The 22895-nt window shown below is 47.3% G+C and overlaps 1 protein-coding gene across 4 annotated transcripts in view; it reads left to right on the top strand.

Moving 5' to 3' along the window:
* The window catches only part of POU2F1 (POU class 2 homeobox 1), a 100190-nt gene that overhangs the window by 40737 nt on the left and 36558 nt on the right, over positions 1 to 22895 (top strand). For all 4 annotated transcript variants that reach the window (XM_044287376.1, XM_044287374.1, XM_044287375.1 and 1 more), the window contains exons 2-3: positions 19284 to 19346; positions 20757 to 20857. In XM_044287376.1, the coding sequence (XP_044143311.1) occupies positions 19292 to 19346; positions 20757 to 20857 (156 nt within the window). In that variant the 5' untranslated portion in view covers positions 19284 to 19291. The remainder of the gene's footprint in view (positions 1 to 19283; positions 19347 to 20756; positions 20858 to 22895) is intronic.

The raw sequence follows: 22895 nt of genomic DNA, 5'->3' as shown, positions 1-22895 counted from the left end.
ATCCTGTTCAGTGCATTCAGTTAAAGGGCTCGTCTTATGAAGACGACAACCATTGTCCTTGTACACCGTTCAGCATATGGACATCATAGAGGGTGGTGCCCACTTTGGTACCCCCTATGAGCCAGAACAGGGAGCCTCTGCATGAAAACCATGTATTATTACATGAATATCTATCTGGATGGCCGCCACGGTGCAGGTTAAAGGGGTTTTCCGAGATATCTTTACTGATCGGTGGGGGTCCGAGACCCGCGGCTCCAACGATCAGCTGTTTGAGGGGGCACAGACGCTCAGCGCTGTGGCCTTCTCAGCCCCCCAAGCACAGCGCCGTCCATTGTATAGTGGCTGTGCTTGGTATTGCAGCTCCGTCTCATTCACTTCTGTGGGGCTGAGCTGCGCCTAGGCCATGACGTGATCAATGACAGTGTCGTCACTGGCCTAGGAAAGGCTGAGGCGCTACTGCGAGCACCGGTGCCTTCCCAAACGACTGCTCGGCGGGGCTCCTGGGTGCTGGACCCCCACCAATCAGATACTGGTGACCTATCCAGTAGTAAAGTTTCGGAAACCCTCTTAATGTCTGTCCGCACCTTTCCACGGCGGCATCGGCTGTCTTTCTCTGGGTACCGGGAGCGCCCACATTTTAAATGTCGTCTCCTCTGATGCAGTAGGAAATGGCCGGGTGATTTGAGACTCTGCCCAATCAGCCGCTGACGGTGCAGTTCGAAGAGTAGCTCTGGAGCACAAACTGCTGCTCTGACAAGGGGCGTCTGTGAGCGGATGGAAGTCGTATTATGTAGGAGGAGAAGCTGATAATCCCCAGTAAAGTGGCATATACCGTAATGCACATGTCGGTGAAAATGAGCAGGTTTCCGCAGGGGGTTGTCGGGCCCGTCCTGGGTATGTTCTATGGGAGTCGCAACGTGTGACAATGAGCAGCCGCTGGGGCGATAATAGACGGTTCCTGACACAGGAAATAGTCTCCGATCGTAAGTAATAAGCCTATAATAGAATACTGACTCCCATTAGGCCATATGCTCCCCATTACAGGGGGGTCCGCAGCTTTCCGCTGCACCTGGACGCCGTCTGATGTTCTGCAACCTTTATATGGATTTACATAGGACTGCATCAGGGTAAATGGTGCCTAATATTAGGAACAGAAATGATGTGGGTCCGTTCCTAACATACCTGATAAGGCTGGGGGGGCTGCATTCAATAAAAGCATCATAGAGGGGGGTCCCCACACCTAGAAGGTGTGAGATGCCCTTTAAGTATGCTTTTCCTCTATTCCGTTGTACTTGTTAATATCGGAGTTGCTTGTTGTCACCACTAGGGGGGGCAGTCTGTATACATTGGTGTACTGCCCTTATTGACCTGAATAGGAGCTGCCTAGCGATCGCCCTCTAGTGGTGGAATACCGTAACAGAGTGCCAGCTCCTTACCCCTTACCCCTTACAAAAATCTGCCAACCATTTCCACCAACGCTTGAAGAAGGGGTAGAAATAATGCTGCCCCGTGGTTAAGGTGGAACCCCCCCCCCCCCCCAACCCTCATGGCGAGGGGGGCTTTCTTTTCACTGGCGGTTTAGCTGCTGGTAGTTCTGTAATCCTCCTGACTGCGCTGCAGCAGAGATCTCCTTGCTGGGCTTGTGCTTTATATCCAGCAGCCAATCTGATTGGGAAGAGCTGCAGTGTAAAGTATGGAGGATGGGCAGCAGCAGCTGAGAATGCAGCTAAAGACACCGATCAGAACCCTAATGAAGCAGAGGTGAAAAGTAGCATCCGCAGAAGGGAAGCCGCCCTCGTGAGGTAGCGCTTTAAATGACCAGTTCAGCTCTGCTACATCTTCTTCGTCATTATGAGTGACGTCCTTGTGACTTCTCTGCTTCCCGTGACCTCGTCTTTACTAGTAGGTCCAGCCACTCGTCAGCTGAGCGGAGTTTCTCGTCCAGATGTCGCTCTTGGTTTCCCGCTGCAATCGCCGCTCCTCCGAGGACGCGCACGTCTGGCGTCACAGGTGTCGGCGAGTCTGCGGCGCTGATCTGCTCCAATACTTTTCCTCCTCCTCTGATCTGTCCATAAATCATTGATCAGAGGAGTCCCGCGCCGTCACCTGCGTGGAAAAAGTTTATTCCGCCACCAGCGCTGCGAAGAACGCCCGCGGCTCGGTTTTAGGATTTGAAAGGTGCCTGAGGCAGAGCCCAGGACTCGTCCGTCCGTGCCATGAGATGAGAGGCGCCGGTGACCCTGCCTCATGACGCCTCGGGCAAGGAGACAACAGGTGTAACCGCGCACCGCAGGACACGGCGTTCAGGAGCCCACCATGTACCGGATTTAGAAAATCCGGCAGCTGCCACGTGTACCTTTTCTCAAGGCTATGTATCTCTGCTTGCTGCAAATGAATTGAAACACTTTAGTTTGCATCCAGAGGCTGAAAGAAAAACCAAACCAATCCAATGTTTCTCACAGCTGAGGTTTTGCTTCAGTTGTATCAGGTCCTCATTCACACAACAGTAAAAAATCTCAACCGTCACGTGGCCACTTTTAGTCCATGGGGCTATTCACATGGCGATTTTTATTTATTTTTATATATATATATATTTTTAATTTATTTTTTATTTTTTTTTAAAAGGGGCCGTAAAAAATGGGACATATGGGGGCCATAATATATACTGAAGGCACAGCGGGGGTTGGGATAACAAACAAAAAGCCAATGAAATCCACAAGTTTTTTTAATGGCAGTTTTTTTTAAAAGGGTTGTGCACCTGTGAGGTAGGTTGCCAAGGCAGACTTACCTCTTTCCCGGCTCTGGCTCCTTGCTGGCCGCAGTGGTGACCTGCTCCCTTGGCGTCACACGACCATTTGACATGACGTAAGGAGGGAGCGCAAGTCACCGCCGCCGTCAGTGATTGGCTGCAGCAGCGTCAAAACTCCAGGAAATGGACTTCAATCCAAATTTCAGGATAAAGAATTTCCTCGTGCTTCGTGGTAGCGAATCGATTTAACCTGAAATAGTGTAAAAAAAGAAACTAACAAAAAAAAACCGGACTTTCCTGATCCATTTGCTCATGACAGGCCGGCCGCCGCCATCTTGTTTAAAGATCACACACGAAATCCTGTGCATGGTGACGTATGACATCATCACGGGCCGCACGAGATTTCGAGCCAAATCTTCAAGCAATATGGCGGTGGCCGGCCCGTCATGAGCAAATGGATCAGGTAAGCATGATATTTTTTTTATTATTTTCCGCTATGAACTGCGGTTTCATCCATAATCCACACAGTGTGCAGGTGGTCTTGGGAACAGCTTACAACGGTACTACGACCCCCATCGTCTGTGTTATAGCGTTTACTTTGAGATGGATATCTATATTACACACACTGTGAACGGTGGGATTTATACGTGAACGTTCTACTATAGGCTTACACTGGACAGTGCTTCCTAGTGGTCAGGAGAAGAATTACACCTGCCCATTGTGATCATTCATTTTTGTGGGGGGGTTCATAATAGGATGCAGGACAATAAAACACCCCATCCCTCATGATCTTTCTATCCCGTACCCCCGGTGATGGGTGTAAAAGCTTTGCCGCGGTCCTTCAAATCCGAACAATTGACGTCTTTGACCATGTACTAAAGCCCGGCTGTGATGCTTCCGATCCTCTGATGATTTCTGTATTTTCGTCCCAGCTTCCACCCAACCCAAATCTGTGAACGCCAACCCGCCCCCCCCCCCCCCCATAAGTTGATACGCCTGTGCGCGCGTCGTGCTGGAGAAGTGTGAAGCCGCAGCTCTCCACGCTCTGTAGTCTCTAATTTCCAGAGCGCCAGCCTCCGTCTCTGCCATGCTTTCATTTATTCGCGCCTGTAGAGAGCTGGCAGCGCGCTGAATGCAGAGCGGGCAGATAGTCGGGCATCTGTCTGGAACATCTGCTTAACCTTTACCTCTTCCAAAACAGACAAAGCCGGGGCCAAGGGAAGCCGAGGATTAAACCGCCCCATAGAAATGAAGCCGGTTTTATCCTTCACCTTGCTGCACAATATGGCAGATTTTTTTTTTTTTATATATATTTTTTAAAGTGCTTGAAACCCGCAGCAAACCGGATAAAGCTTTATTTCATTCTCCATAATGGAGCGTTAACAGAAGGTTATTGATTTGTTTCCGCGTCCTGATCTGTGATGATGATTGGGGGGGTTTACCTTTTTATTTTACATGTTTTTTTTTTTTTCTAAACTCGGGACACATTTTACAAAGCTGTGTTCCAGATCTCTGCTTGCTGTCGGTAGATAAAAACTTTTTTTTTGTCTATATTCAAGGGCTGAAAAAAAGTCCTGCCCCTTTTAAAATTGCTGATGGGTTTGTTACAGTGTATCAGACATCTGTACGGCTACTGTTCTAGTGCACGTAGAATCGCTACATTGTAACCACTAAATAATTCCATTCATTGACGGCAAGCCAAGATTGTGAAAATGGTGGGGGACTGAAACATGGAACACGTTAGAAAGTTGCAGAATGTCGCCTTTACAAGGCTTAAAGGGTTTTCCATCTTGCGCAGTAATTGCATTTCCATAGGACCCCCCGGGGACCTGCGCTGTTCTCCTGAACAGGGGTCCTCGACCCGCCTAGTGATTGATGGACGGCAAGATCCGCCGTAAATCTGCAGCGGTCTAGTTTTGAAAGACCTTCTGTAAGTCTTGGTTTAACTCCCCCCTACCGTTTTGCGTATACAGCTCCTATACAGACCTACTGTATGTGTCTCCATGGTTACAGACTACAATCGAACCCTATGTAGTCTGATCCCGAAGTCGTGTCCGCTCCCTCTTCTTGATTAGACTGTAGAATAGGCCGCAGGATCAGACTACGCAGGGTTTGTTTGCAGTCTGTAACCATGGAGACGCATAGATCTGCATAGAAGCTGTATACGCTATTTTATTTTTTTAAAGATTATTTTCTTTCCTTTTTTATACTTCAGACGCTTCAGAGAAAGAAGAATACACGAGTTACAAAAAAACGTACGTGCCTGACACCTCGCCGCTTCCTCCGCTCGTCCCGGGCCTTTGATGTCTTGCAGCAATGGTTGCCTTGTTAAAACTGCTTAACAAACAAGACGGAGCTGCCATTTATAACGAGGGCAGACGAGCCGTCTTCACGGCCTAGGAAGCTCAACAGGGAATCGAATGGTGGGCCGGGCTCTTAGCATCTCATCTTGCGGCCGGGCTCGGTGGGTGGCGAGAGTGTAATGGAGACCACAAGCCGGCCCTTTGATTACATAATTGCACCCGGCCTTCTGCAGCTTAATGGCAGCATGGCGGTGCTGAACTAATTAGACTGTTAGTCGTCTGCGTGTTCTCGCTGTCCTGCCGCCGGGGACGTCAAATGTTTACACCGTATACGTGCGAGGAGCCGGACACTTCGCTCATTTTTAGCCTTTTAGCTCTACGGTGTATTAATTAGAAATTATCTAAAAATGGGTAAAAATCTAGAATCCCAGAGACCGCAGCGCTCTTATTTCATCCACCACAGATTCGCCGCGTCCGCTGGATTACTGGTAATTGCAATTACTCGACGCGCCGAGGTCAGCGAGGAGCTCTGTGGTGAATGCAAAAAATAACCTGAGGTTACGGAAACAGGCTCTAAATGCGTCTGTGTCTATGCTGACTGTGCAGGTTTACTGGTTACAGGAGCGCCTCCTCCCCATTGTAGCTGCACTCTTGTTTTGTTTGTTTTTTAGTAAAATTCTTCTTTTTAACCCTATGCCCTTTTTTATATGATGAGTTTGTTACAGCGTATGTTATAGAAAGCTATAAAAGTCTGTCTGCCAGCAGCCGCCACTAGGGGGAGCCCAGGAGCATACCGCAGACAGGGTTTATATTGAATTCAGTATTCATTAGGGTTTATATTTATGAAACGCAAGTACGCCTTGTGTTATGTATTTTTGTTTTGGACTGTGGTCTATTCAGACGACATGGCCGAAGCAGAAGCCGCTCCCACAGTGTAGCGTTATACCCGCTCTCCGCCATTACGCGGATATCAAGGACTTAGCGGATAGTAATTCTTACAAATCGCGGGCCGTTCTTCGCATTTCGTTGTCATCTCGGGTTGGAAAGGAACAATAATGTAAGGGAAGGAATGAGCGCTGTCCCTTTTAAGAACCCCTTGGACCGTGAATTTGAAGGAATGTCGAAGTATTCCTATTATTGTAATCTGGAGGATTTCCTCGGCTATAGACTGTGCCCGTAGGAGCAGCACTGAGCCCAATGCCGCTAACAGCCTTGTTGTGAGGGGATTAGCAGGGAACGGAATGCAAACGACGCGCTTCAGAGAAGAGAAAAAAAGGAGAACGTCTTCAAGTGTCTGACTGTTTCCCACCCTCTCCCGGCCCTGCCGCTCTTGTGACTTATAATTGTTCAGCTCCTTGCAGACTTTTCTCCCTGCTGCATACTTGCACTTGCAGATAAAGCAGAGCTGAATTTGTCGGTTTGCACTGTGACTACCTCTACTCTGAAGGTAATTAAAGGGATTGGCCCATCGGGGACATTGATGGTATATCGCTAGGTGTCCCAGATGGGAATACATCTTTAAGGGACCCCTCCTATAGACGGAGCAAACAGCAGCTCTTTATTCTAGAGCAGCGCTCTGCGCCTGTTGAGGGACTTGTCTCCCAGTGTCCCACCTTGACTTGAACTGGTCTTAAAGGGTTCATCTGTAGAGTGAGAACTTTTACAGACATATGGCCTTAAAGGGGTTGTCCAGGATTTTACTATTGATGGCCTATCTTCAGGTGAGTAGGCCATCAGTAGCAGCAGGAGTCAGACTCCCAGCATCCGCACCAATCGGCTGTGTTAGAGCAGCTCTGACGAGGGACCTGCAGAGCTCCGTCCATTGTGTAGTGGTTGTGTTGTACAATTTATTTGGTATTGGGTCCGGATGTGGACCCATCGGACCCCCGACGATCTGACACATCCTCGTGTAAATAAGGGATAAGTTGTCATAAGAGAACCCATTTAAAGCCCACAGCATGTAGTACCTGTCACGATCAGTGTGGGGGAAAAACTCCACACTAAACACAGGAGGGAAGAGGAACGGTAACTGGGCCTGGAAACTAGGGAAGGAACAGGTCACCTCCTAAACGACCCTAATCCGGGCCCTGACTACCTATCAATATGAATAGACCTTGAAGGTAGGAATATTCATATGCAGGATACCTAGGCCCTGATTTCCCTAAAAGGCCCTGGAACGAGGTTAGGACCAGAGACAACCCATTCCTCCCCAGATGGATGAATGGAAGTCTCTGTCTCAGGCCCAGATACAAACAACAGGGAATATAACTAAACACAATACAATAAGAAAAGACAAGACTTGTCTGAAGGTAGGAAACTGACAACTCCAGAAGCAGCACAGAGTACAACCGACCAGCTGGTTAGGAGGCAGGAAGAAAATCTATAAACCGCACCTCCAAGAGTGAGAACCGGCTACTTATGGGAAAGGTAAATTACCAGCAAGGAGTGTGGCATTCACCAAAACACAGACACAATAAGATCCACAGTGAACTTGTCAGTTTAACCCACGAGTTGCCAGCATCTCCGATCTCCTGGTACCTGCCACGGGAACGTCCAGGACAGTACCTAATGGAAGAACCTGCTGCGCTGCTCCGGCTTCCTGGCTCCATTCAGCGATCTTTCGGTCCCTGTCTTGTTTACATACAAGCCAGGATACGGACGGAGTAACGTGCGCTGCTGCAGCCATTGACTGACCTCGCCAGCAGTGACATGTGACCCAGAAGTGGTCTGCCGCATGATCACATCGCACCTCTGAGGCCAATGGTGGTTGCAGCAGCGCATGTGACCTCCGTCTGTTCCCCTGCCAGGTCTAGGGGATTTCTGGGACTAGAATATCGCTTTCCTATGCTCTGATCGGTGAGGGGGTCCGACTCCCAGCATCCCTGCCTATCAGCTGTTGAGCTCTGAGGCCTCTTCCTAGGCCACTGACGCCATGTTCATTGGTCACATGACCTTGGTGCAGCTCTGTCCCATTCAAGTGAATAGGCTGCAGTACCAAACACAGCCACTATACAGAGCATGGTGCTGTACAGTGTGGATGCCTGGAATCGGACCCCCTGATGACCTACAAGCCGGGGACCAAAAGGTTGCTGAACACTCAGGACATTGTGACGACGAAGAGTAGGTGCGATTCATTCATGGGGATAATGTGACCGCTGACTACGGGGCCCCCTACCACGTCCCCCATTGCTGTCCTTGTGTAGTTCCAGATATCACATCGGGGGGCAGATCTATGACGGTGCACCCGCGTACACCAGATGGATGCATCTGATAAACATGGCACCAGTAGGAAAGTGTTGGCATTCATTCATTTTCCTGCGCAGGAGGGGGCGGCGCAGGTGCTCCATAAATATGGCTTCCAGTCCGTAGCCAGATTTTGCAATGTATTTATGCAAAAAAACAACAACTTGCTCTGATAGGGCTACAAGTGCATTTGACAAACTGCTCTGCTGCACCTGTGCGGGTATACGATGTGTGCACCAGACTTTGCACTTTATACCGTAGGAACTTTCCGCCTCCAATTCTCTGGTTAGGTCAAGAAAAGCCAAATCCACTGGAAGGAAATCCATTCGCCCCTCTTGATTATTATGCCGGTGCCCCCCCCCCCCCCCCCCCATGCACTTTTTCTCCCTGGCTGCCGAGCTGCTTGGAATGTTTGCGCTAACCAATTAATATGCAAATGAGCTGATAAATATTTATGGCGCGATTTAAATTATGCAGGGAGCGCTTTCAGTGTACTCTGCAAATGAATTGCTCACGGACTTCAAAGTGCTGGCTGCCGCGCTAACGAGGCGAGATTTGCATAAGGCCCTAATCAGCCGCATACTGATTAAGCTTCATTATGGAAACTGCCAGCTGCAATCTTTGTTTCTATTTTATTACCAAAAAAAAAAAAAAGGGAACTTTTTCACGCTTCAGTTGCCTTGACAATGTCAGAGCGAGCTCGCGGCGGAGGCTAAAACTCCACACAGCGACTCAAGTTTCCGCGGCCGCCCGACCACTTGCTATGGTATAGTCCGTGCCATATCTGATACCTCCAGCAGACCCCCCCGTCCCCCCTTACCCCTGTCCCCCCCCCCCCTTCCCCACCCCCCCCAACCTCATCTCTCTGACTTATTAGGCATAGTCTTCCTTCCACCTGTTTGGATCCCGGCTGCTGCGGCGCGCTCCACCTGACACCATGCTGGACTGCAGCGAGTATGCACTAGGTGGGTACAGCCTCAGCACTTGTAATATGGAAATGGACTGGGGGTGTGCGGAGGGGACTATGCATAGGCTAATAGCATATGTAGCAGGGCGCGCAGGGTGGACGGACCTACCCAGCTTAGCGTTTACCATGCAGATTTTTTTTTTTTTTATAAAGGAGGACGTCTGATGTGCAAGGTCTTGATTTAAAGGGGCTGTAGACCTTCCAGTCCGTATCGTCTCCGTCCGTTATCAGTAGATGAGCTATCAGACTAACGGTTTCCTCTGCTGCCGGTCACGATCGGCACGTGAGGGGGGGGTTATTTTTAATCAAAGATAACACGTTGCCAAAAAGTTTGGGCGACTCCGCTGTACAGATGTAGCAGTGCTGATTATGTCATTTGACCTGCAGTCCTGTGTAAATTCACTTTTGGCATCGGGTTTGGGTCTGATTGAATTTTGTCACGCCTGCAGCAGGGTTATCGGGCATCTTCTTATCTCCGATGGGACGTGTATTTTTTACGTGGCCTCTATTTTACGTGGCTTAGCTCAGTTCAGCTGCATCTGTAGATTGCAAACCCTTTGTATTAGTGGGTGCTGTACCACTATTCGATGTGTCAGATTGACGGTATGGAGGTGGATGATCGGGTGGCTGCCGCCCGCCCCGACTCCCTCCAGTTGGGGGCTGTTGCTGGTTGTCAGTAATGTGATGGCAGCAGTAAAACTCAGCATGTCCAGATCTTCGCTGAGACTGGTAGGGTGCGCCATATGGGCAGCTTTAGCGCACAGCTACAGGGGTGTTTTTTACTTTTTGTGTACCGCCATATGCTGCTGAAACTGCCCACATTCCTTCATCTTACATGTAGTTTGTGGCGGGCAGAGTATTGTTCTGGTAGGGGCAGATTTCCCAGTCCTACTCTTTTTGGGTATCGCCCTTTTAAAGGGGAAATTTACTATAAGTTTGACAGTTTTGGGAATTATTGAGAGCAGGGACCTCACCAACCCCCAGAAGTTAGCAGGCGCTGGTGCCGGATAGAGATTTAGGTTCACCTTTACCCCTTATCTTACATGGGCACAGTGCCAGGGTCATTATCGGACAGCTTGGTTGCTAGGGTTATGTTGTCAGGCATTACGTCCGTAGCAACCAGATCTTTAACTCAAGCCAGTATCTACACTAGTAGAAAGTAATGCAAAAAGTTTGGCGCCAGCATGTCGCACAGAGTGCCTGAGACTCGTCCTGCCTTGTGTGACATTACCGCTAGCAATCCTGAAGTCTTCTCTGGACAAAGTCATTATCCTGCAGCAGATTTTAATGGTTTTAACCATTTTGCAATGTCCATCCTTGCTGATGGTTTCCCCTCGAATGCATCTTGCATAGCTGTCTGCATACCTAGAAAAGAGTCTTCCTAGGTTCCCTATTATTGCTACTGTCCAGCAGCGCAATGGTTAAGATGTTAATCTTTTTTTTATGTCCATTTTGTGCAGCGAGTAAATAGATGGTTCAGTTCAGGAGTTTTCTAATGAAACGAGACCGTGGCCCAGATTATCACCTCCCCAGGTACCTGCTCTGCAGCTCTGTGCCCCGCCTGATGGCTCTGCAGAGCGTCCTGTGAAAGAATTGCTTGTAATGTGATGAACTGTGTACAAGACCCGCAGAGAATAACGCACCGCTCTCCGTGTCCTGTGCACAATTACTGAGGTGGTGGCGGGAATGTACAGAGCACGGGCATGCTGCGTCCTCCTAGACTTCCCCTTATTATGGTGAGGTTAATGCACTGGAGTCTGTATTGGAGACATTAAAGGGAGACCCATGAGCAGGCGATGCATAGATATAGCAATGCTGAAGTCCTGATTTGCACTGTGGGGAAGAATTCTTCATGTATGTCGGAGTATAATGACTGCCCCCTATGTAAAAGACTATAACTACTATAATGCTGCCTTCTATGTATAAGAATATAACTACTATAATACTGCTCCTATGTATAAGAATATAACTACTATAATACTGCTCCTATGTAGAAGAATATAACTACTATAATACTGCTCCTATGTACAAGAATATAACTACTATAATACTGCCTCCTATGTACAAGAATATAACTACTATAATACTGCCTCCTATGTACAAGAATATAACTACTATAATACTGCCTCCTATGTACAAGAATATAACTACTATAATACTGCTCCTATGTACAAGAATATAACTACTATAATACTGCTCCTGTGTACAAGAATATAACTACTATAATACTGCTCCTGTGTACAAGAATATAACTACTATAATACTGCCTCCTATGTACAAGAATATAACTACTATAATACTGCTCCTATGTACAAGAATATAACTACTATAATACTGCTCCTATGTACAAGAATATAACTACTATAATACTGCTTCTATGTACAAGAATATAACTACTATAATACTGCTCCTATGTACAAGAATATAACTACTATAATACTGCCTCCTTTGTACAAGAATATAACAACTACTATAATACTGCTCCTATGTACAAGAGTATAACTACTATAATACTGCTCCTATGTACAAGAATATAACTACTATAATACTGCTCCTATGTACAAGAATATAACTACTATAATACTGCCTCCTATGTACAAGAATATAACTACTATAATACTGCTCCTATGTACAAGAATATAACTACTATAATACTGCTCCTATGTACAAGAATATAACTACTATAATACTGCTCCTATGTACAAGAATATAACTACTATAATACTGCTCCTATGTACAGGAATATAACTACTATAATACTGCTCCTATGTATAAGAATATAACTACTATAATACTGCTCCTATGTACAAGAATATAACTACTATAATACTGCTCCTATGTACAAGAATATAACTACTATAATACTGCTCCTATGTACAATATTATAACTACTATAATACTGCCTCCTATGTACAAGAATATAACTACTATAATACTGTTCCTATGTACAAGAATATAACTACTATAATACTGCCTCCTATGTACAAGAATATAACAACTACTATAATACTGCTCCTATGTACAAGAATATAACTACTATAATACTGCTCCTATGTACAAGAATATAACTACTATAATACTGCTCCTATGTACAAGAATATAACTACTATAATACTGCTCCTATGTACAAGAATATAGCTACTATAATACTGCCTCCTATGTACAAGAATATAACTACTATAATACTGCCTCCTATGTACAGGAATATAACTACTATAATACTGCTCCCATGTACAGGAATATAACTACTATAATACTGCTCCTACGTACAAGAATATAACTACTATAATACTGCTCCTACGTACAAGAATATAACTACTATAATACTGCCTCTATGTACAAGAATATATCTACTATAATACTGCTCCTATGTACAGGAATATAACTACTATAATACTGCTCCTATGTACAGGAATATAACTACTATAATACTGCTCCCATGTACAGGAATATAACTACTATAATACTGCTCCTATGTACAAGAATATAACTACTATAATACTGCTCCTACGTACAAGAATATAACTACTATAATACTGCTCCTACGTACAAGAATATAACTACTATAATACTGCTTCCCATGTACAGGAATATTACTGCTGTGAATGTTAGATGACTGATTAACCCATCAGACGCCTGGCTTGTTTGCCTGATTCGTTTTCTTATCATTTTGGCTAAGCCCCACTGTGATTTCCATAGAAATCCTTTACCCTTCTCATTTCTAGAGAATTTGCTGTATTTGGGTTGATCATGGTTTTTCCCAATCTCAGGTTAATGATTTATTACATCTGATACAGTATTTCAGTTCCTCTTTTCAGGATCTCTGCTTGCTGTTGTGTGTGAATAGAGGGCCTGTAATCTGACTCCCCGCAGATGAATGTCAGATACAGTTGTATCCAAGGAGTACAGTTCGGGAGCCTTGTGTTCCTCGGTTACAATGTATCGGTGTATCTAGCCTCCCAGAGATAAGTCACATGTCAGACTCTCTTTATGGCAGTGCTGTGAATCCGTCGCCCTGGTGCACACCTGCTACTTTCTGGAGTCATTTCAAGAGTAAGCTCCGGAAACTTAAGATCTTCAGTTTCTGAAGGAGCGTTACATGTACAAGTCAGCGCAGTATCTACTGGAGGAGGGGGTGAAGGACCACAACCTCGCCCAGCACAGGGATGCCCGCTAGAATACAGGGACCTCGCCCCCTCTCTGAACCTGCTATTGGTGTGGTTTGTCTTTGACCCTGAGACCCCCACTAAATGCTAAAACTGAGATACCGTTCAGTTCGTCGATTCAGTTGGCCCCGGTATGCTGCCCTGGCGCGTGTTTTTTTCATTGCCTTGGCATGATGCCAGTAATGCTGTACCTCCTGGAGTCCTGAAAAGTAGCAGCTAACTGGGTGGGCCCGGCCCCCGTTTCTCCAAGGGCCCCCGGGTGGGCCCGGCCTCCGTTTCTCCAAGGGCCCCCACAGCAGCCGTGTTGTGTCTGATATATTTGCCCTTCGAGCTGGGTAATTTAATTGAGGATTTGCTACAAATCTAGGACAAATTATTTCTAATAAGGGGGGACCCCGGAGAAGATCATGCATGCGTCCATGTCATCTGTGTGACTACCCCATGCAGATAACCCATAAAGGGGTCCTTGAGGACGTTCTATGCCGAGCTACACTGATGTTACATTATAACAGGGACGTCCATTGTCTACAGTGTTTGTATCTGTTGATTTCCATAATCTGTATGCAGTCAGCTCCCCCTAGTGGTGAGAGATGGCACTTTTATCCCGGGACTGTAGGGCTATCTGATATTGATGACCTAAGTCCAGCAAAACTCCCTTTTAAAGGGGTATTCCGGTCAGTAAAAGTTATACTAGATAACTGTCAGATAACGAACTATTAATCAGACCCAGACCTACCGCTGGGACCCCCACTGATCACAAGAGCGGGGGCCCCGTACCCCCTGAAATGACTGGAGCGGACGGTTGCACGAGCGTGCGGCTGCTCCATTAATTTCTATGGGAGTTCGGCGATACAGTCATGTGAAAAAATTAGGACACCCTTTGAAAGCATGTGGTTTTTTGTAACATTTTTAATAAAAGGTTATTTCATCTCCGTTTCAACAATACAGAGAGATTAAAGTAATCCGACTAAACAAAGAAAACTGAAGAAAAGTCTTTTCAAGATCTTCTGTAAATGTCATTCTACAAAAATGCCTATTCTAACTGAGGAAAAAGATAGGACACCCTTGCCCCTAATAGCGAGTGTTACCTCCTTTGGCTGAAATAACTGCAGTGAGACGGTTCTTGTAGCCATCTACCAGTCTTCGACATCGGTCTGAGGAAATTTTACCCCACTCCTCAATGCAGAACTTTTTCAGCTGTGAGATGTTTGAGGGGTTTCTTGCACGTACAGCCCTTTTCAAGTCACCCCACAGCATCTCAATGGGATTCAAATCTGGACTTTGACTTGGCCATTCCAGGACTCTCCATTTCTTCTTTTTCAGCCAATCTTTGGTTGATTTACTAGTATGTTTTGGGTCATTGTCATGTTGCATGGTCCAGTTCCGCTTCAGCTTTAATTTTCTAACTGATGGTCTCACATGTTCTTCAAGCACCTTCTGATACACAGTAGAATTCATCGTGGGTTCTATGATGGTGAGCTGACCAGGTCCTGCTGCAGCAAAGCAGCCCCAAACCATGACACTTCCACCTCCATGCTTCACAGTTGGTATGAGGTTCTTTTCTTGGAATGCTGTGTTTGGTTTACGCCAAACATGTCCTCTGCTGTTGTGTCCAAATAATTCAATTTTGGACTCATCTGTCCAAAGAACATTATTCCAGAAGTCCTGGTCTTTGTCAACTTTATCTTTGGCAAATGTCAGTCTGGCCTCGATGTTTCTCTTGGAAAGCAAAGGTTTCCTCCTTGCACACCTCCCATGCAAGTTAAACTTGTACAGTCTCTTTCTGATTGTAGAGGCATGTACTTCTACATCAACAGTAGCCAGAGCCTGCTGTAGTTCTCGAGATGACACTTTAGGGTTTTTGGAGACCTCTTTTAGCATCTTGCGGTCTGCTCTTGGGGTGAACTTGCTGGGGCGACCAGTCCTGGGCATGTTGGCAGTTGTTTTGAAAGCCCTCCACTTGTAGACTATCTTCCGGACAGTGGAATGGCTGATTTCAAAATCTTTTGAGATCTTTTTAAATCCCTTCCCAGACTCATAGGCTGCTACAATCTTTTTTCTGAAGTCCTCTGACAGCTCTTTTGCTCTCACCATGGTGCTCACTCTCACTTCAACAGTCAGGAGCACACCAAACTAAATGTCTGAGGTTTAAATAGGGCAAGCCTCATTCAACATGCAGAGTAACGATCTACTAATTATGTGCACCTGGTGTGATATACCTGTGTGAGATCTGGGCCAATTTAAGAGGGAATACATGTGAGGGTGTCCTATCTTTTTCCTCAGTTAGAATAGGCATTTTTGTAGAATGACATTTACAGAAGATCTTGAAAAGACTTTTCTTCAGTTTTCTTTGTTTAGTTGGATTACTTTAATCTCTCTGTATTGTTGAAACGGAGATGAAATAACCTTTTATTAAAAATGTTACAAAAAACCACATGCTTTCAAAGGGTGTCCTAATTTTTTCACATGACTGTAAGTGAGCGCTGTCTCGAACTCCCATTGTGCAACCGGTCATTTCAGGGGAGCTGCAGGGGGTATGGGGCCCTCATTCTCATGATCAGTGGGGGGTAGGACCCCCACCGATCTGATAACTATTCCATTATCCTGTGGATAGGGGATATCTTTTACCTACTGGAATACCCCTCTAAGCCAATTTTTTTTTTTTAAGGGTTCCAGAGTTTGGGTAAAATTTTTGATGTCCTAGAGACATATGAAAAAGTCTTGGTCGATGGGGGTCTGAGTGCTGAGACCTCCACCAGACTCTAGATTGAGGAGAGAGACTCACTCTCATATCGCGCGCTCTCTTCACTGCTGAGGACATGTCCGAGGCGGCCCATAGACTTCTACCAGCCAGGAGACTGCGTGCAATGTGCGAGCACTTCTCTCCTCGTCCTAGCCATCGCTGGCGGTCTCAGCACTCGGACATCTACCAATCAAAACTTTTGACATGTCTCTGACATCATTTTCACCAAAACTCGGTGACCCTCTAATTTTACCTTTTAAATATTTTCCCCTTTTGATTTGAGGAACTCAATAACCAATGTGCCCCCTTCCCCCATGGAGAGGTCACATGTCTGATTTCATCTTCCAGTAACGCTCCAGTTCATAAATTAAGATAATTTTTCAGAAATAAATGCTTCCTGCGGTAAGCGAGCGGTTGTCGCGGTCCGCCTGAGCAAGGCCTGTGCACCGGGTAAATTAGATTTAACTTATTTGTGAAAAGCTGTGAGCGCACGAGGTGCGTTGTTAACGTATAACGTACGTACATCGTCCTACGCTGAAACCGCCATTTGTGCCAATTCATTGCACGCGGTCCTCTAATTTCCTCCAGACGATGGCCGTTTAAAGGACGCAGTGTGACGGACAGGGAAGGGCTTCTTCGGCAGGGCCCCCACGTTTGCCTCAATAGAAGCAGTCCTTTAATTACTTTCCATGTTTGCGGTCTCGTTAGTCATCGAGCAGTGACACGCGAAGAACAACGGAGACAAAAAGTAGAAAATAGATGAAGAAAATAGAAATAATCTGTTTTTTTTATCCACACACTTCCCTGGCGGCAGCCATATTTGGAGAGACACATTCTTCTTGTCTTGTGTACATAGCATGTGCTTTATGATTGCTGCTATGAATAGGATCTATCGGCCGGGGCGTGACAGGAGGGCGGCATAGAGAGCCTTATCTGTGTGCATGTAGTGTAAAGTATCTAGCCCTGCCGCACAACAAGAGCCATCTTATGTCATAAAAAAAACGCAGCTCCCCGATGACGAAATTACTCTTTTCTTGACTGATTATGAGATTACTCTGACTCCACCGTTCTATTTTAATTAGAAGACTGTATTGACCCTGCCCTCTAACGATAATGTGTGCAGATTCTGCCCTCTAATAATTAGATGACTGTGCTGACCCTGCCCTCTAATAATGATAACGAGGTCACTGTGCTGACCCTGCCCTCTACTGATAACGAGGTGACTGGGCTGACCCTGCCCTCTACTGATAACGAGGTGACTGTGCTGACCCTGCCCTCTACTGATAACGAGGTGACTGGGCTGACCCTGCCCTCTAATAATGAGATGACTCTACTGACCCTGCCCTCTACTGATAACGAGGTGACTGGGCTGACCCTGCCCTCTAATAATGATAACGAGGTGACTGGGCTGACCCTGCCCTCTACTGATAACTAGGTCACTGTGCTGACCCTGCCCTCTACTGATAACGAGGTCACTGGGCTGACCCTGCCCTCTAATAATGATAACGAGGTGACTGGGCTGACCCTGCCCTCTACTGATAACGAGGTGACTGGGCTGACCCTGCCCTCTACTGATAACGAGGTGACTGGGCTGACCCTGCCCTCTACTGATAACGAGGTGACTGGGCTGACCCTGCCCTCTACTGATAACGAGGTGACTGGGCTGACCCTGCCCTCTACTGATAACGAGGTGACTGGGCTGACCCTGCCCTCTACTGATAACGAGGTGACTGGGCTGACCCTGCCCTCTACTGATAACGAGGTGACTGGGCTGACCCTGCCCTCTAATAATGATAACGAGGTGACTGGGCTGACCCTGCCCTCTACTGATAACGAGGTGACTGGGCTGACCCTGCCCTCTACTGATAACGAGGTGACTGTGCTGACCCTGCCCTCTACTGATAACGAGGTGACTGGGCTGACCCTGCCCTCTACTGATAACGAGGTGACTGGGCTGACCCTGCCCTCTACTGATAACGAGGTGACTGGGCTGACCCTGCCCTCTAATAATGATAACGAGGTGACTGGGCTGACCCTGCCCTCTACTGATAACTAGGTCACTGTGCTGACCCTGCCCTCTAATAATGAGATGACTCTACTGACCCTGCCCTCTACTGATAACGAGGTGACTGGGCTGACCCTGCCCTCTACTGATAACGAGGTGACTGGGCTGACCCTGCCCTCTACTGATAACGAGGTGACTGGGCTGACCCTGCCCTCTACTGATAACGAGGTGACTGGGCTGACCCTGCCCTCTACTGATAACGAGGTGACTGGGCTGACCCTGCCCTCTACTGATAACGAGGTGACTGGGCTGACCCTGCCCTCTAATAATGATAACGAGGTGACTGGGCTGACCCTGCCCTCTACTGATAACGAGGTGACTGGGCTGACCCTGCCCTCTACTGATAACGAGGTGACTGTGCTGACCCTGCCCTCTACTGATAACTAGGTCACTGTGCTGACCCTGCCCTCTAATAATGAGATGACTCTACTGACCCTGCCCTCTACTGATAACGAGGTGACTGGGCTGACCCTGCCCTCTAATAATGATAACGAGGTGACTGGGCTGACCCTGCCCTCTACTGATAACTAGGTCACTGTGCTGACCCTGCCCTCTAATAATGAGATGACTCTACTGACCCTGCCCTCTACTGATAACGAGGTGACTGGGCTGACCCTGCCCTCTACTGATAACGAGGTGACTGGGCTGACCCTGCCCTCTACTGATAACGAGGTGACTGGGCTGACCCTGCCCTCTACTGATAACGAGGTGACTGGGCTGACCCTGCCCAAGTCTACACGGCAAAGCTGGCAAGTGAGCTGCAGAAAACAGGAATTGTTAGCTTGTCTGTTTTCCCTTGGCCAGGGTAAAGATTTATTAATTTTTTTCATCACGTAGTGACTAACAGGACTGAGCATGTGCAGTGCTCAATGGTGCATTAACGTGTCGTTGAATGTCCATCATGGCGGTCCCCTTTAAAGGAGCATCCCAGGAAAAATTGCTGCCATGTGTTGTGTGGAGACATCCTGCACCGAGGGGACGCTCGGAAATAAATGGAACGATTTGTGATCGGAGAAATATAAGTTTTTTTTTTTGTTTCCTTTTCAGATGCAAGAATGAACAATCCGTCAGAAAACAGTAAATCAGCGGAGAGCGGGGATGGAAACACAGGTAACGGCCGCGGCGGGTCCTTCTGTATACACACCGTTATTGGGCAGATCCCGTTCACAACCGTCCGTATAAAAATAAATCTGAGGGTCTGATGGGGGCATTGATTTGCCCTTGTACGTAGTTGTTAGTGGGAGGGGGCAGGGCAGGTGGCAAAAACAAAAATGCCTCTTGTTTCTATACACCCAGTTAGGGCATAAAGGGATGGACAGAGGGTTTATTCAGGAGCCTCCTGTCTGTGCAGCGATGAAGGATATACGCCCCTACCCTCTAGTCCTCTTGTAGCCGCATGCTGCTGCACTTGTGCATGCTTGTCACTCACTGTGTTGAATATGCTGTCTGTTAGCGCATGGGCACACCCCCGCTGCGCACGGATCACCTCACTCCACCACCGCTGCGCACGGACAATCTGTCTCTAAGGCCTCTTGCACACGACTGTATGGCTTTTTCAGTATTTTGCGCTGCGTTTTAAGTGTTTCCGCTTCCTTTCCGTGTTTCCGTTTGTGATCTGTTTTTTGCGGATCGCAAACTGAAACTGAAGCATACAGTAATGTTTAAACAGTAAGTACATTAAAAAAAATTGGGTTAGGCATAACATTTTCAATAGATGGTTCCGCAAAAACGGATACGGAAGACGTACGGATGCATTTTTATTTTTATTTTTTTTGCAGAACCATTGATTTGAATGGAGCCACGGAACGTGATTTGCGGGCAATAATCTTTTAACGGAAATACGGAAACTGAATGCATACGGAGTACCTTCCGTTGTTTTTGCGGACCCATTGAAATGAATGGTTCCACATATGGACCGCAAACGGAACGCAAAAAAAACGGAACAGAAACAGGGGAAAAAAATACGTTCATGTGCAAGAGGCCTAAGTCGGAGAATTTGCAGGGTCAACATTTTCCTCCTGCACAGCTAAGGCCTCTTGCACACGAATATGTGCGCCCCGTGGCCGTGCTGCGGCCCGCAATGCACGAACACCCACCGCGGGGCAGCCGCAGCGGATCGCGGACCCATTCACTTTAATGGGTTCACGATCCGGCCGTTCCACAAAAAGATAGAACATGTCCTATCTTTTTGCGGAACGGAAGTACAGGACGAAACCCCACGTAAGTACTCCGTAGTGCTTCTGTAGGGTTCCGTTGCGTGCTTCCCTTCAGCACCATTCCGCATCTCCAGATCCATTGAAGTGAATGGGTCCACATCCGTGATGCGGAAAGCACACGGATAGGTGCCCGTGAATTGCGGATCCACAAATGCGGTCCGCAATACGGCCACGGAGCGCACAATAAGCCTAATGTATATTTTCAGAACCCTCCCCCAAGTCGCCCTTCCTTTCTGAGGACGTTTCCGCTGATTTATTGGAGCACAAACTGCAACATTTCTGAGCATTTCCGTTACCTTTTCAGGCGCACAAACAAATGGTCTGGACTTTCAGAAGCAACCAGTGCCTGTCGGAACGCCCATTTCATCAGCCCAAGCACAGGCCTTCCTCGGACATCTCCACCAGGTGAGAGCGCGGCAAGCGCAGTGAGAGCGTAAGATCCCGGCTGTCCAAAATAGTGAGCGCAAGCTGCGGCAGAACTATGGGAGCGCTGCTCCGCGCTGATGTAATCTGTAGCAACTTGTATTATATCTTATGCAATTTTTTTTTTTCTTTCAGTTTTTGCTTTGCAGTGTATACATGGAAACTGTCAACAAGCTGCTGTCGCATCTATAATTTATAGTAGACTTTGCTGTATAACTTTTTAAAGGTGTAATGGTTTCCTGCTGGGAATAGGCTGTAAATTATACTGACTCATTAAAGGGGTTGTGCCAAGCTAGCAAGCCTTATCTACAGGGTCCGGCTGCTAGGACCCCCACGATCCCAAGAATGGGGTCCTGCCCCCCGTCCAGATGGAGTGACGGGCTGAGCATCCCCCTGCCACTCCATTCATTTTCTGCGGGACTGCCGAAAATTGCCTTGTGCTGGACTCTGCCATCTATGGCAGTGTCGTAGGGATAGGGGACAACTTGACACGACCCCTTTAACACCTTAATAACCCACAGCCATAGGGTTGTTCAGAGGGTCACACACACAATAAAGTGATAGACTCGAAAAGAAAGCCTTTATAAAGATCAGTCACAGCCAACTTGTTGATGGTTTCCAGTTGTGAAAAAGCTAACTGCATATGTGAAAGCAAGCTAATAGAGATGCATTATAAAGATGTTGGGTCGACTGTATAGCCCCTGTTATCTGAGGGCGGAGCTTCATTTTGTAGCCCCTCCCACAGTTATACAGTAAGATATTTCTACATCTCAGTTTTACAGTTTTCCTTCTCTGTCGTCGTTGGCGTCTTACAAGAGCGCAGTCTGTATAGGGTTATGTGACAGCCGGAGTACTGCTTTAAATCGTGGAGGTCGTGCGTGCCCCCCCATCTCTTGAGGAACTCAGAAAATATTGCATATGTTGTTTTGCCAGAATTAGTGCCTGGCGGGGTGCGCTCTCCAGTCCGGGGGGGGGGGGCTTCTAGAACTTTTGTTGAGGTTGCCCGATGCATGCCTCTTACAAGCCTTTTCCACCCCGCTCGCTCGGCAGGAGCTCTAGACTCTAGAATGCGTTTGAGATGGAATAGCTGTTTAGTCACCGCTACGATCTACGGGACCTGCGGAGAGCGGGGAAGACCTTGTTTAAAGGGGCATCTGCATCTTAATATTTAGTGGGGGGTCCACCCTCTGGGACCAATGCTAAGAGTGAAGGTGCGGTACTGATGTAGTGCGGTGTCCTGGGAATGGAGCCATCTGCACTTTCCTGCACAGTGACCGGGAGCGCTGCTCCGCAGGGGATTCAGCTCCTCGTCCTGGCCTCATCCAGAAGACAATATGGAGATCGTATTGTATTCTGTCTCCTCTTCCAAATGGGAATGCTTCAATGATGAGCCCCAATGACCCGTCGTCGTGTAATGGATGCCGGAGTCGCACGCATTTAGTTAATGCGCGATGGGGTGGCGATATTTGCGGATGCTGTTTTTTGGTTGTTGCCGACGTCTTGGTGTACGGCTCACTCGGGGTATTTGGGCCTGGCCAGGGTGGTCTCCTCTCTTACAGTAGGGCCCTACTGATGGGCTCCTCTAAGGAGGTTCCTTCATTTTTTTTATGTGCCTACCTGATCCATATTTTGGGAAGTTCTTCTTGTACTGGGAGGTGACGTGTCCCCTTAAAGGGGTTCTCTCTAGTGATGAGCGGCATAGGCAATATTCAAATTTGTGGTATTTTGCTAATTTTTTGCTGAATATTCGCCGTAAATTCGCGATTGCAAAAATCAGCAATGTAATATGCACGTATTGCGTGCGCAATATCATTACCTATAAGGCTTCGTTCACATCCCCGTTCACCAGCACCGTTTAGGGGCAGGAAAACGGAAAGGCCGGATTCGGCACATAACTGAGCCGAACGGAACCCACCGGCCCCATATACTATAATTTTAGAGATTTTTGAAGAGGAGACAAAAGTCCTGTATGCACAACTTTTGTCCCCGCTCGATTATAGTCTATGGGACCCGTGGGCTC

This window comes from Bufo gargarizans, chromosome 3, assembly GCF_014858855.1.
Source record: "Bufo gargarizans isolate SCDJY-AF-19 chromosome 3, ASM1485885v1, whole genome shotgun sequence".
NCBI classification, from domain to species: Eukaryota; Metazoa; Chordata; class Amphibia; order Anura; family Bufonidae; genus Bufo; species Bufo gargarizans.
This window is presented reverse-complemented; position numbering and strand designations above follow the sequence as displayed.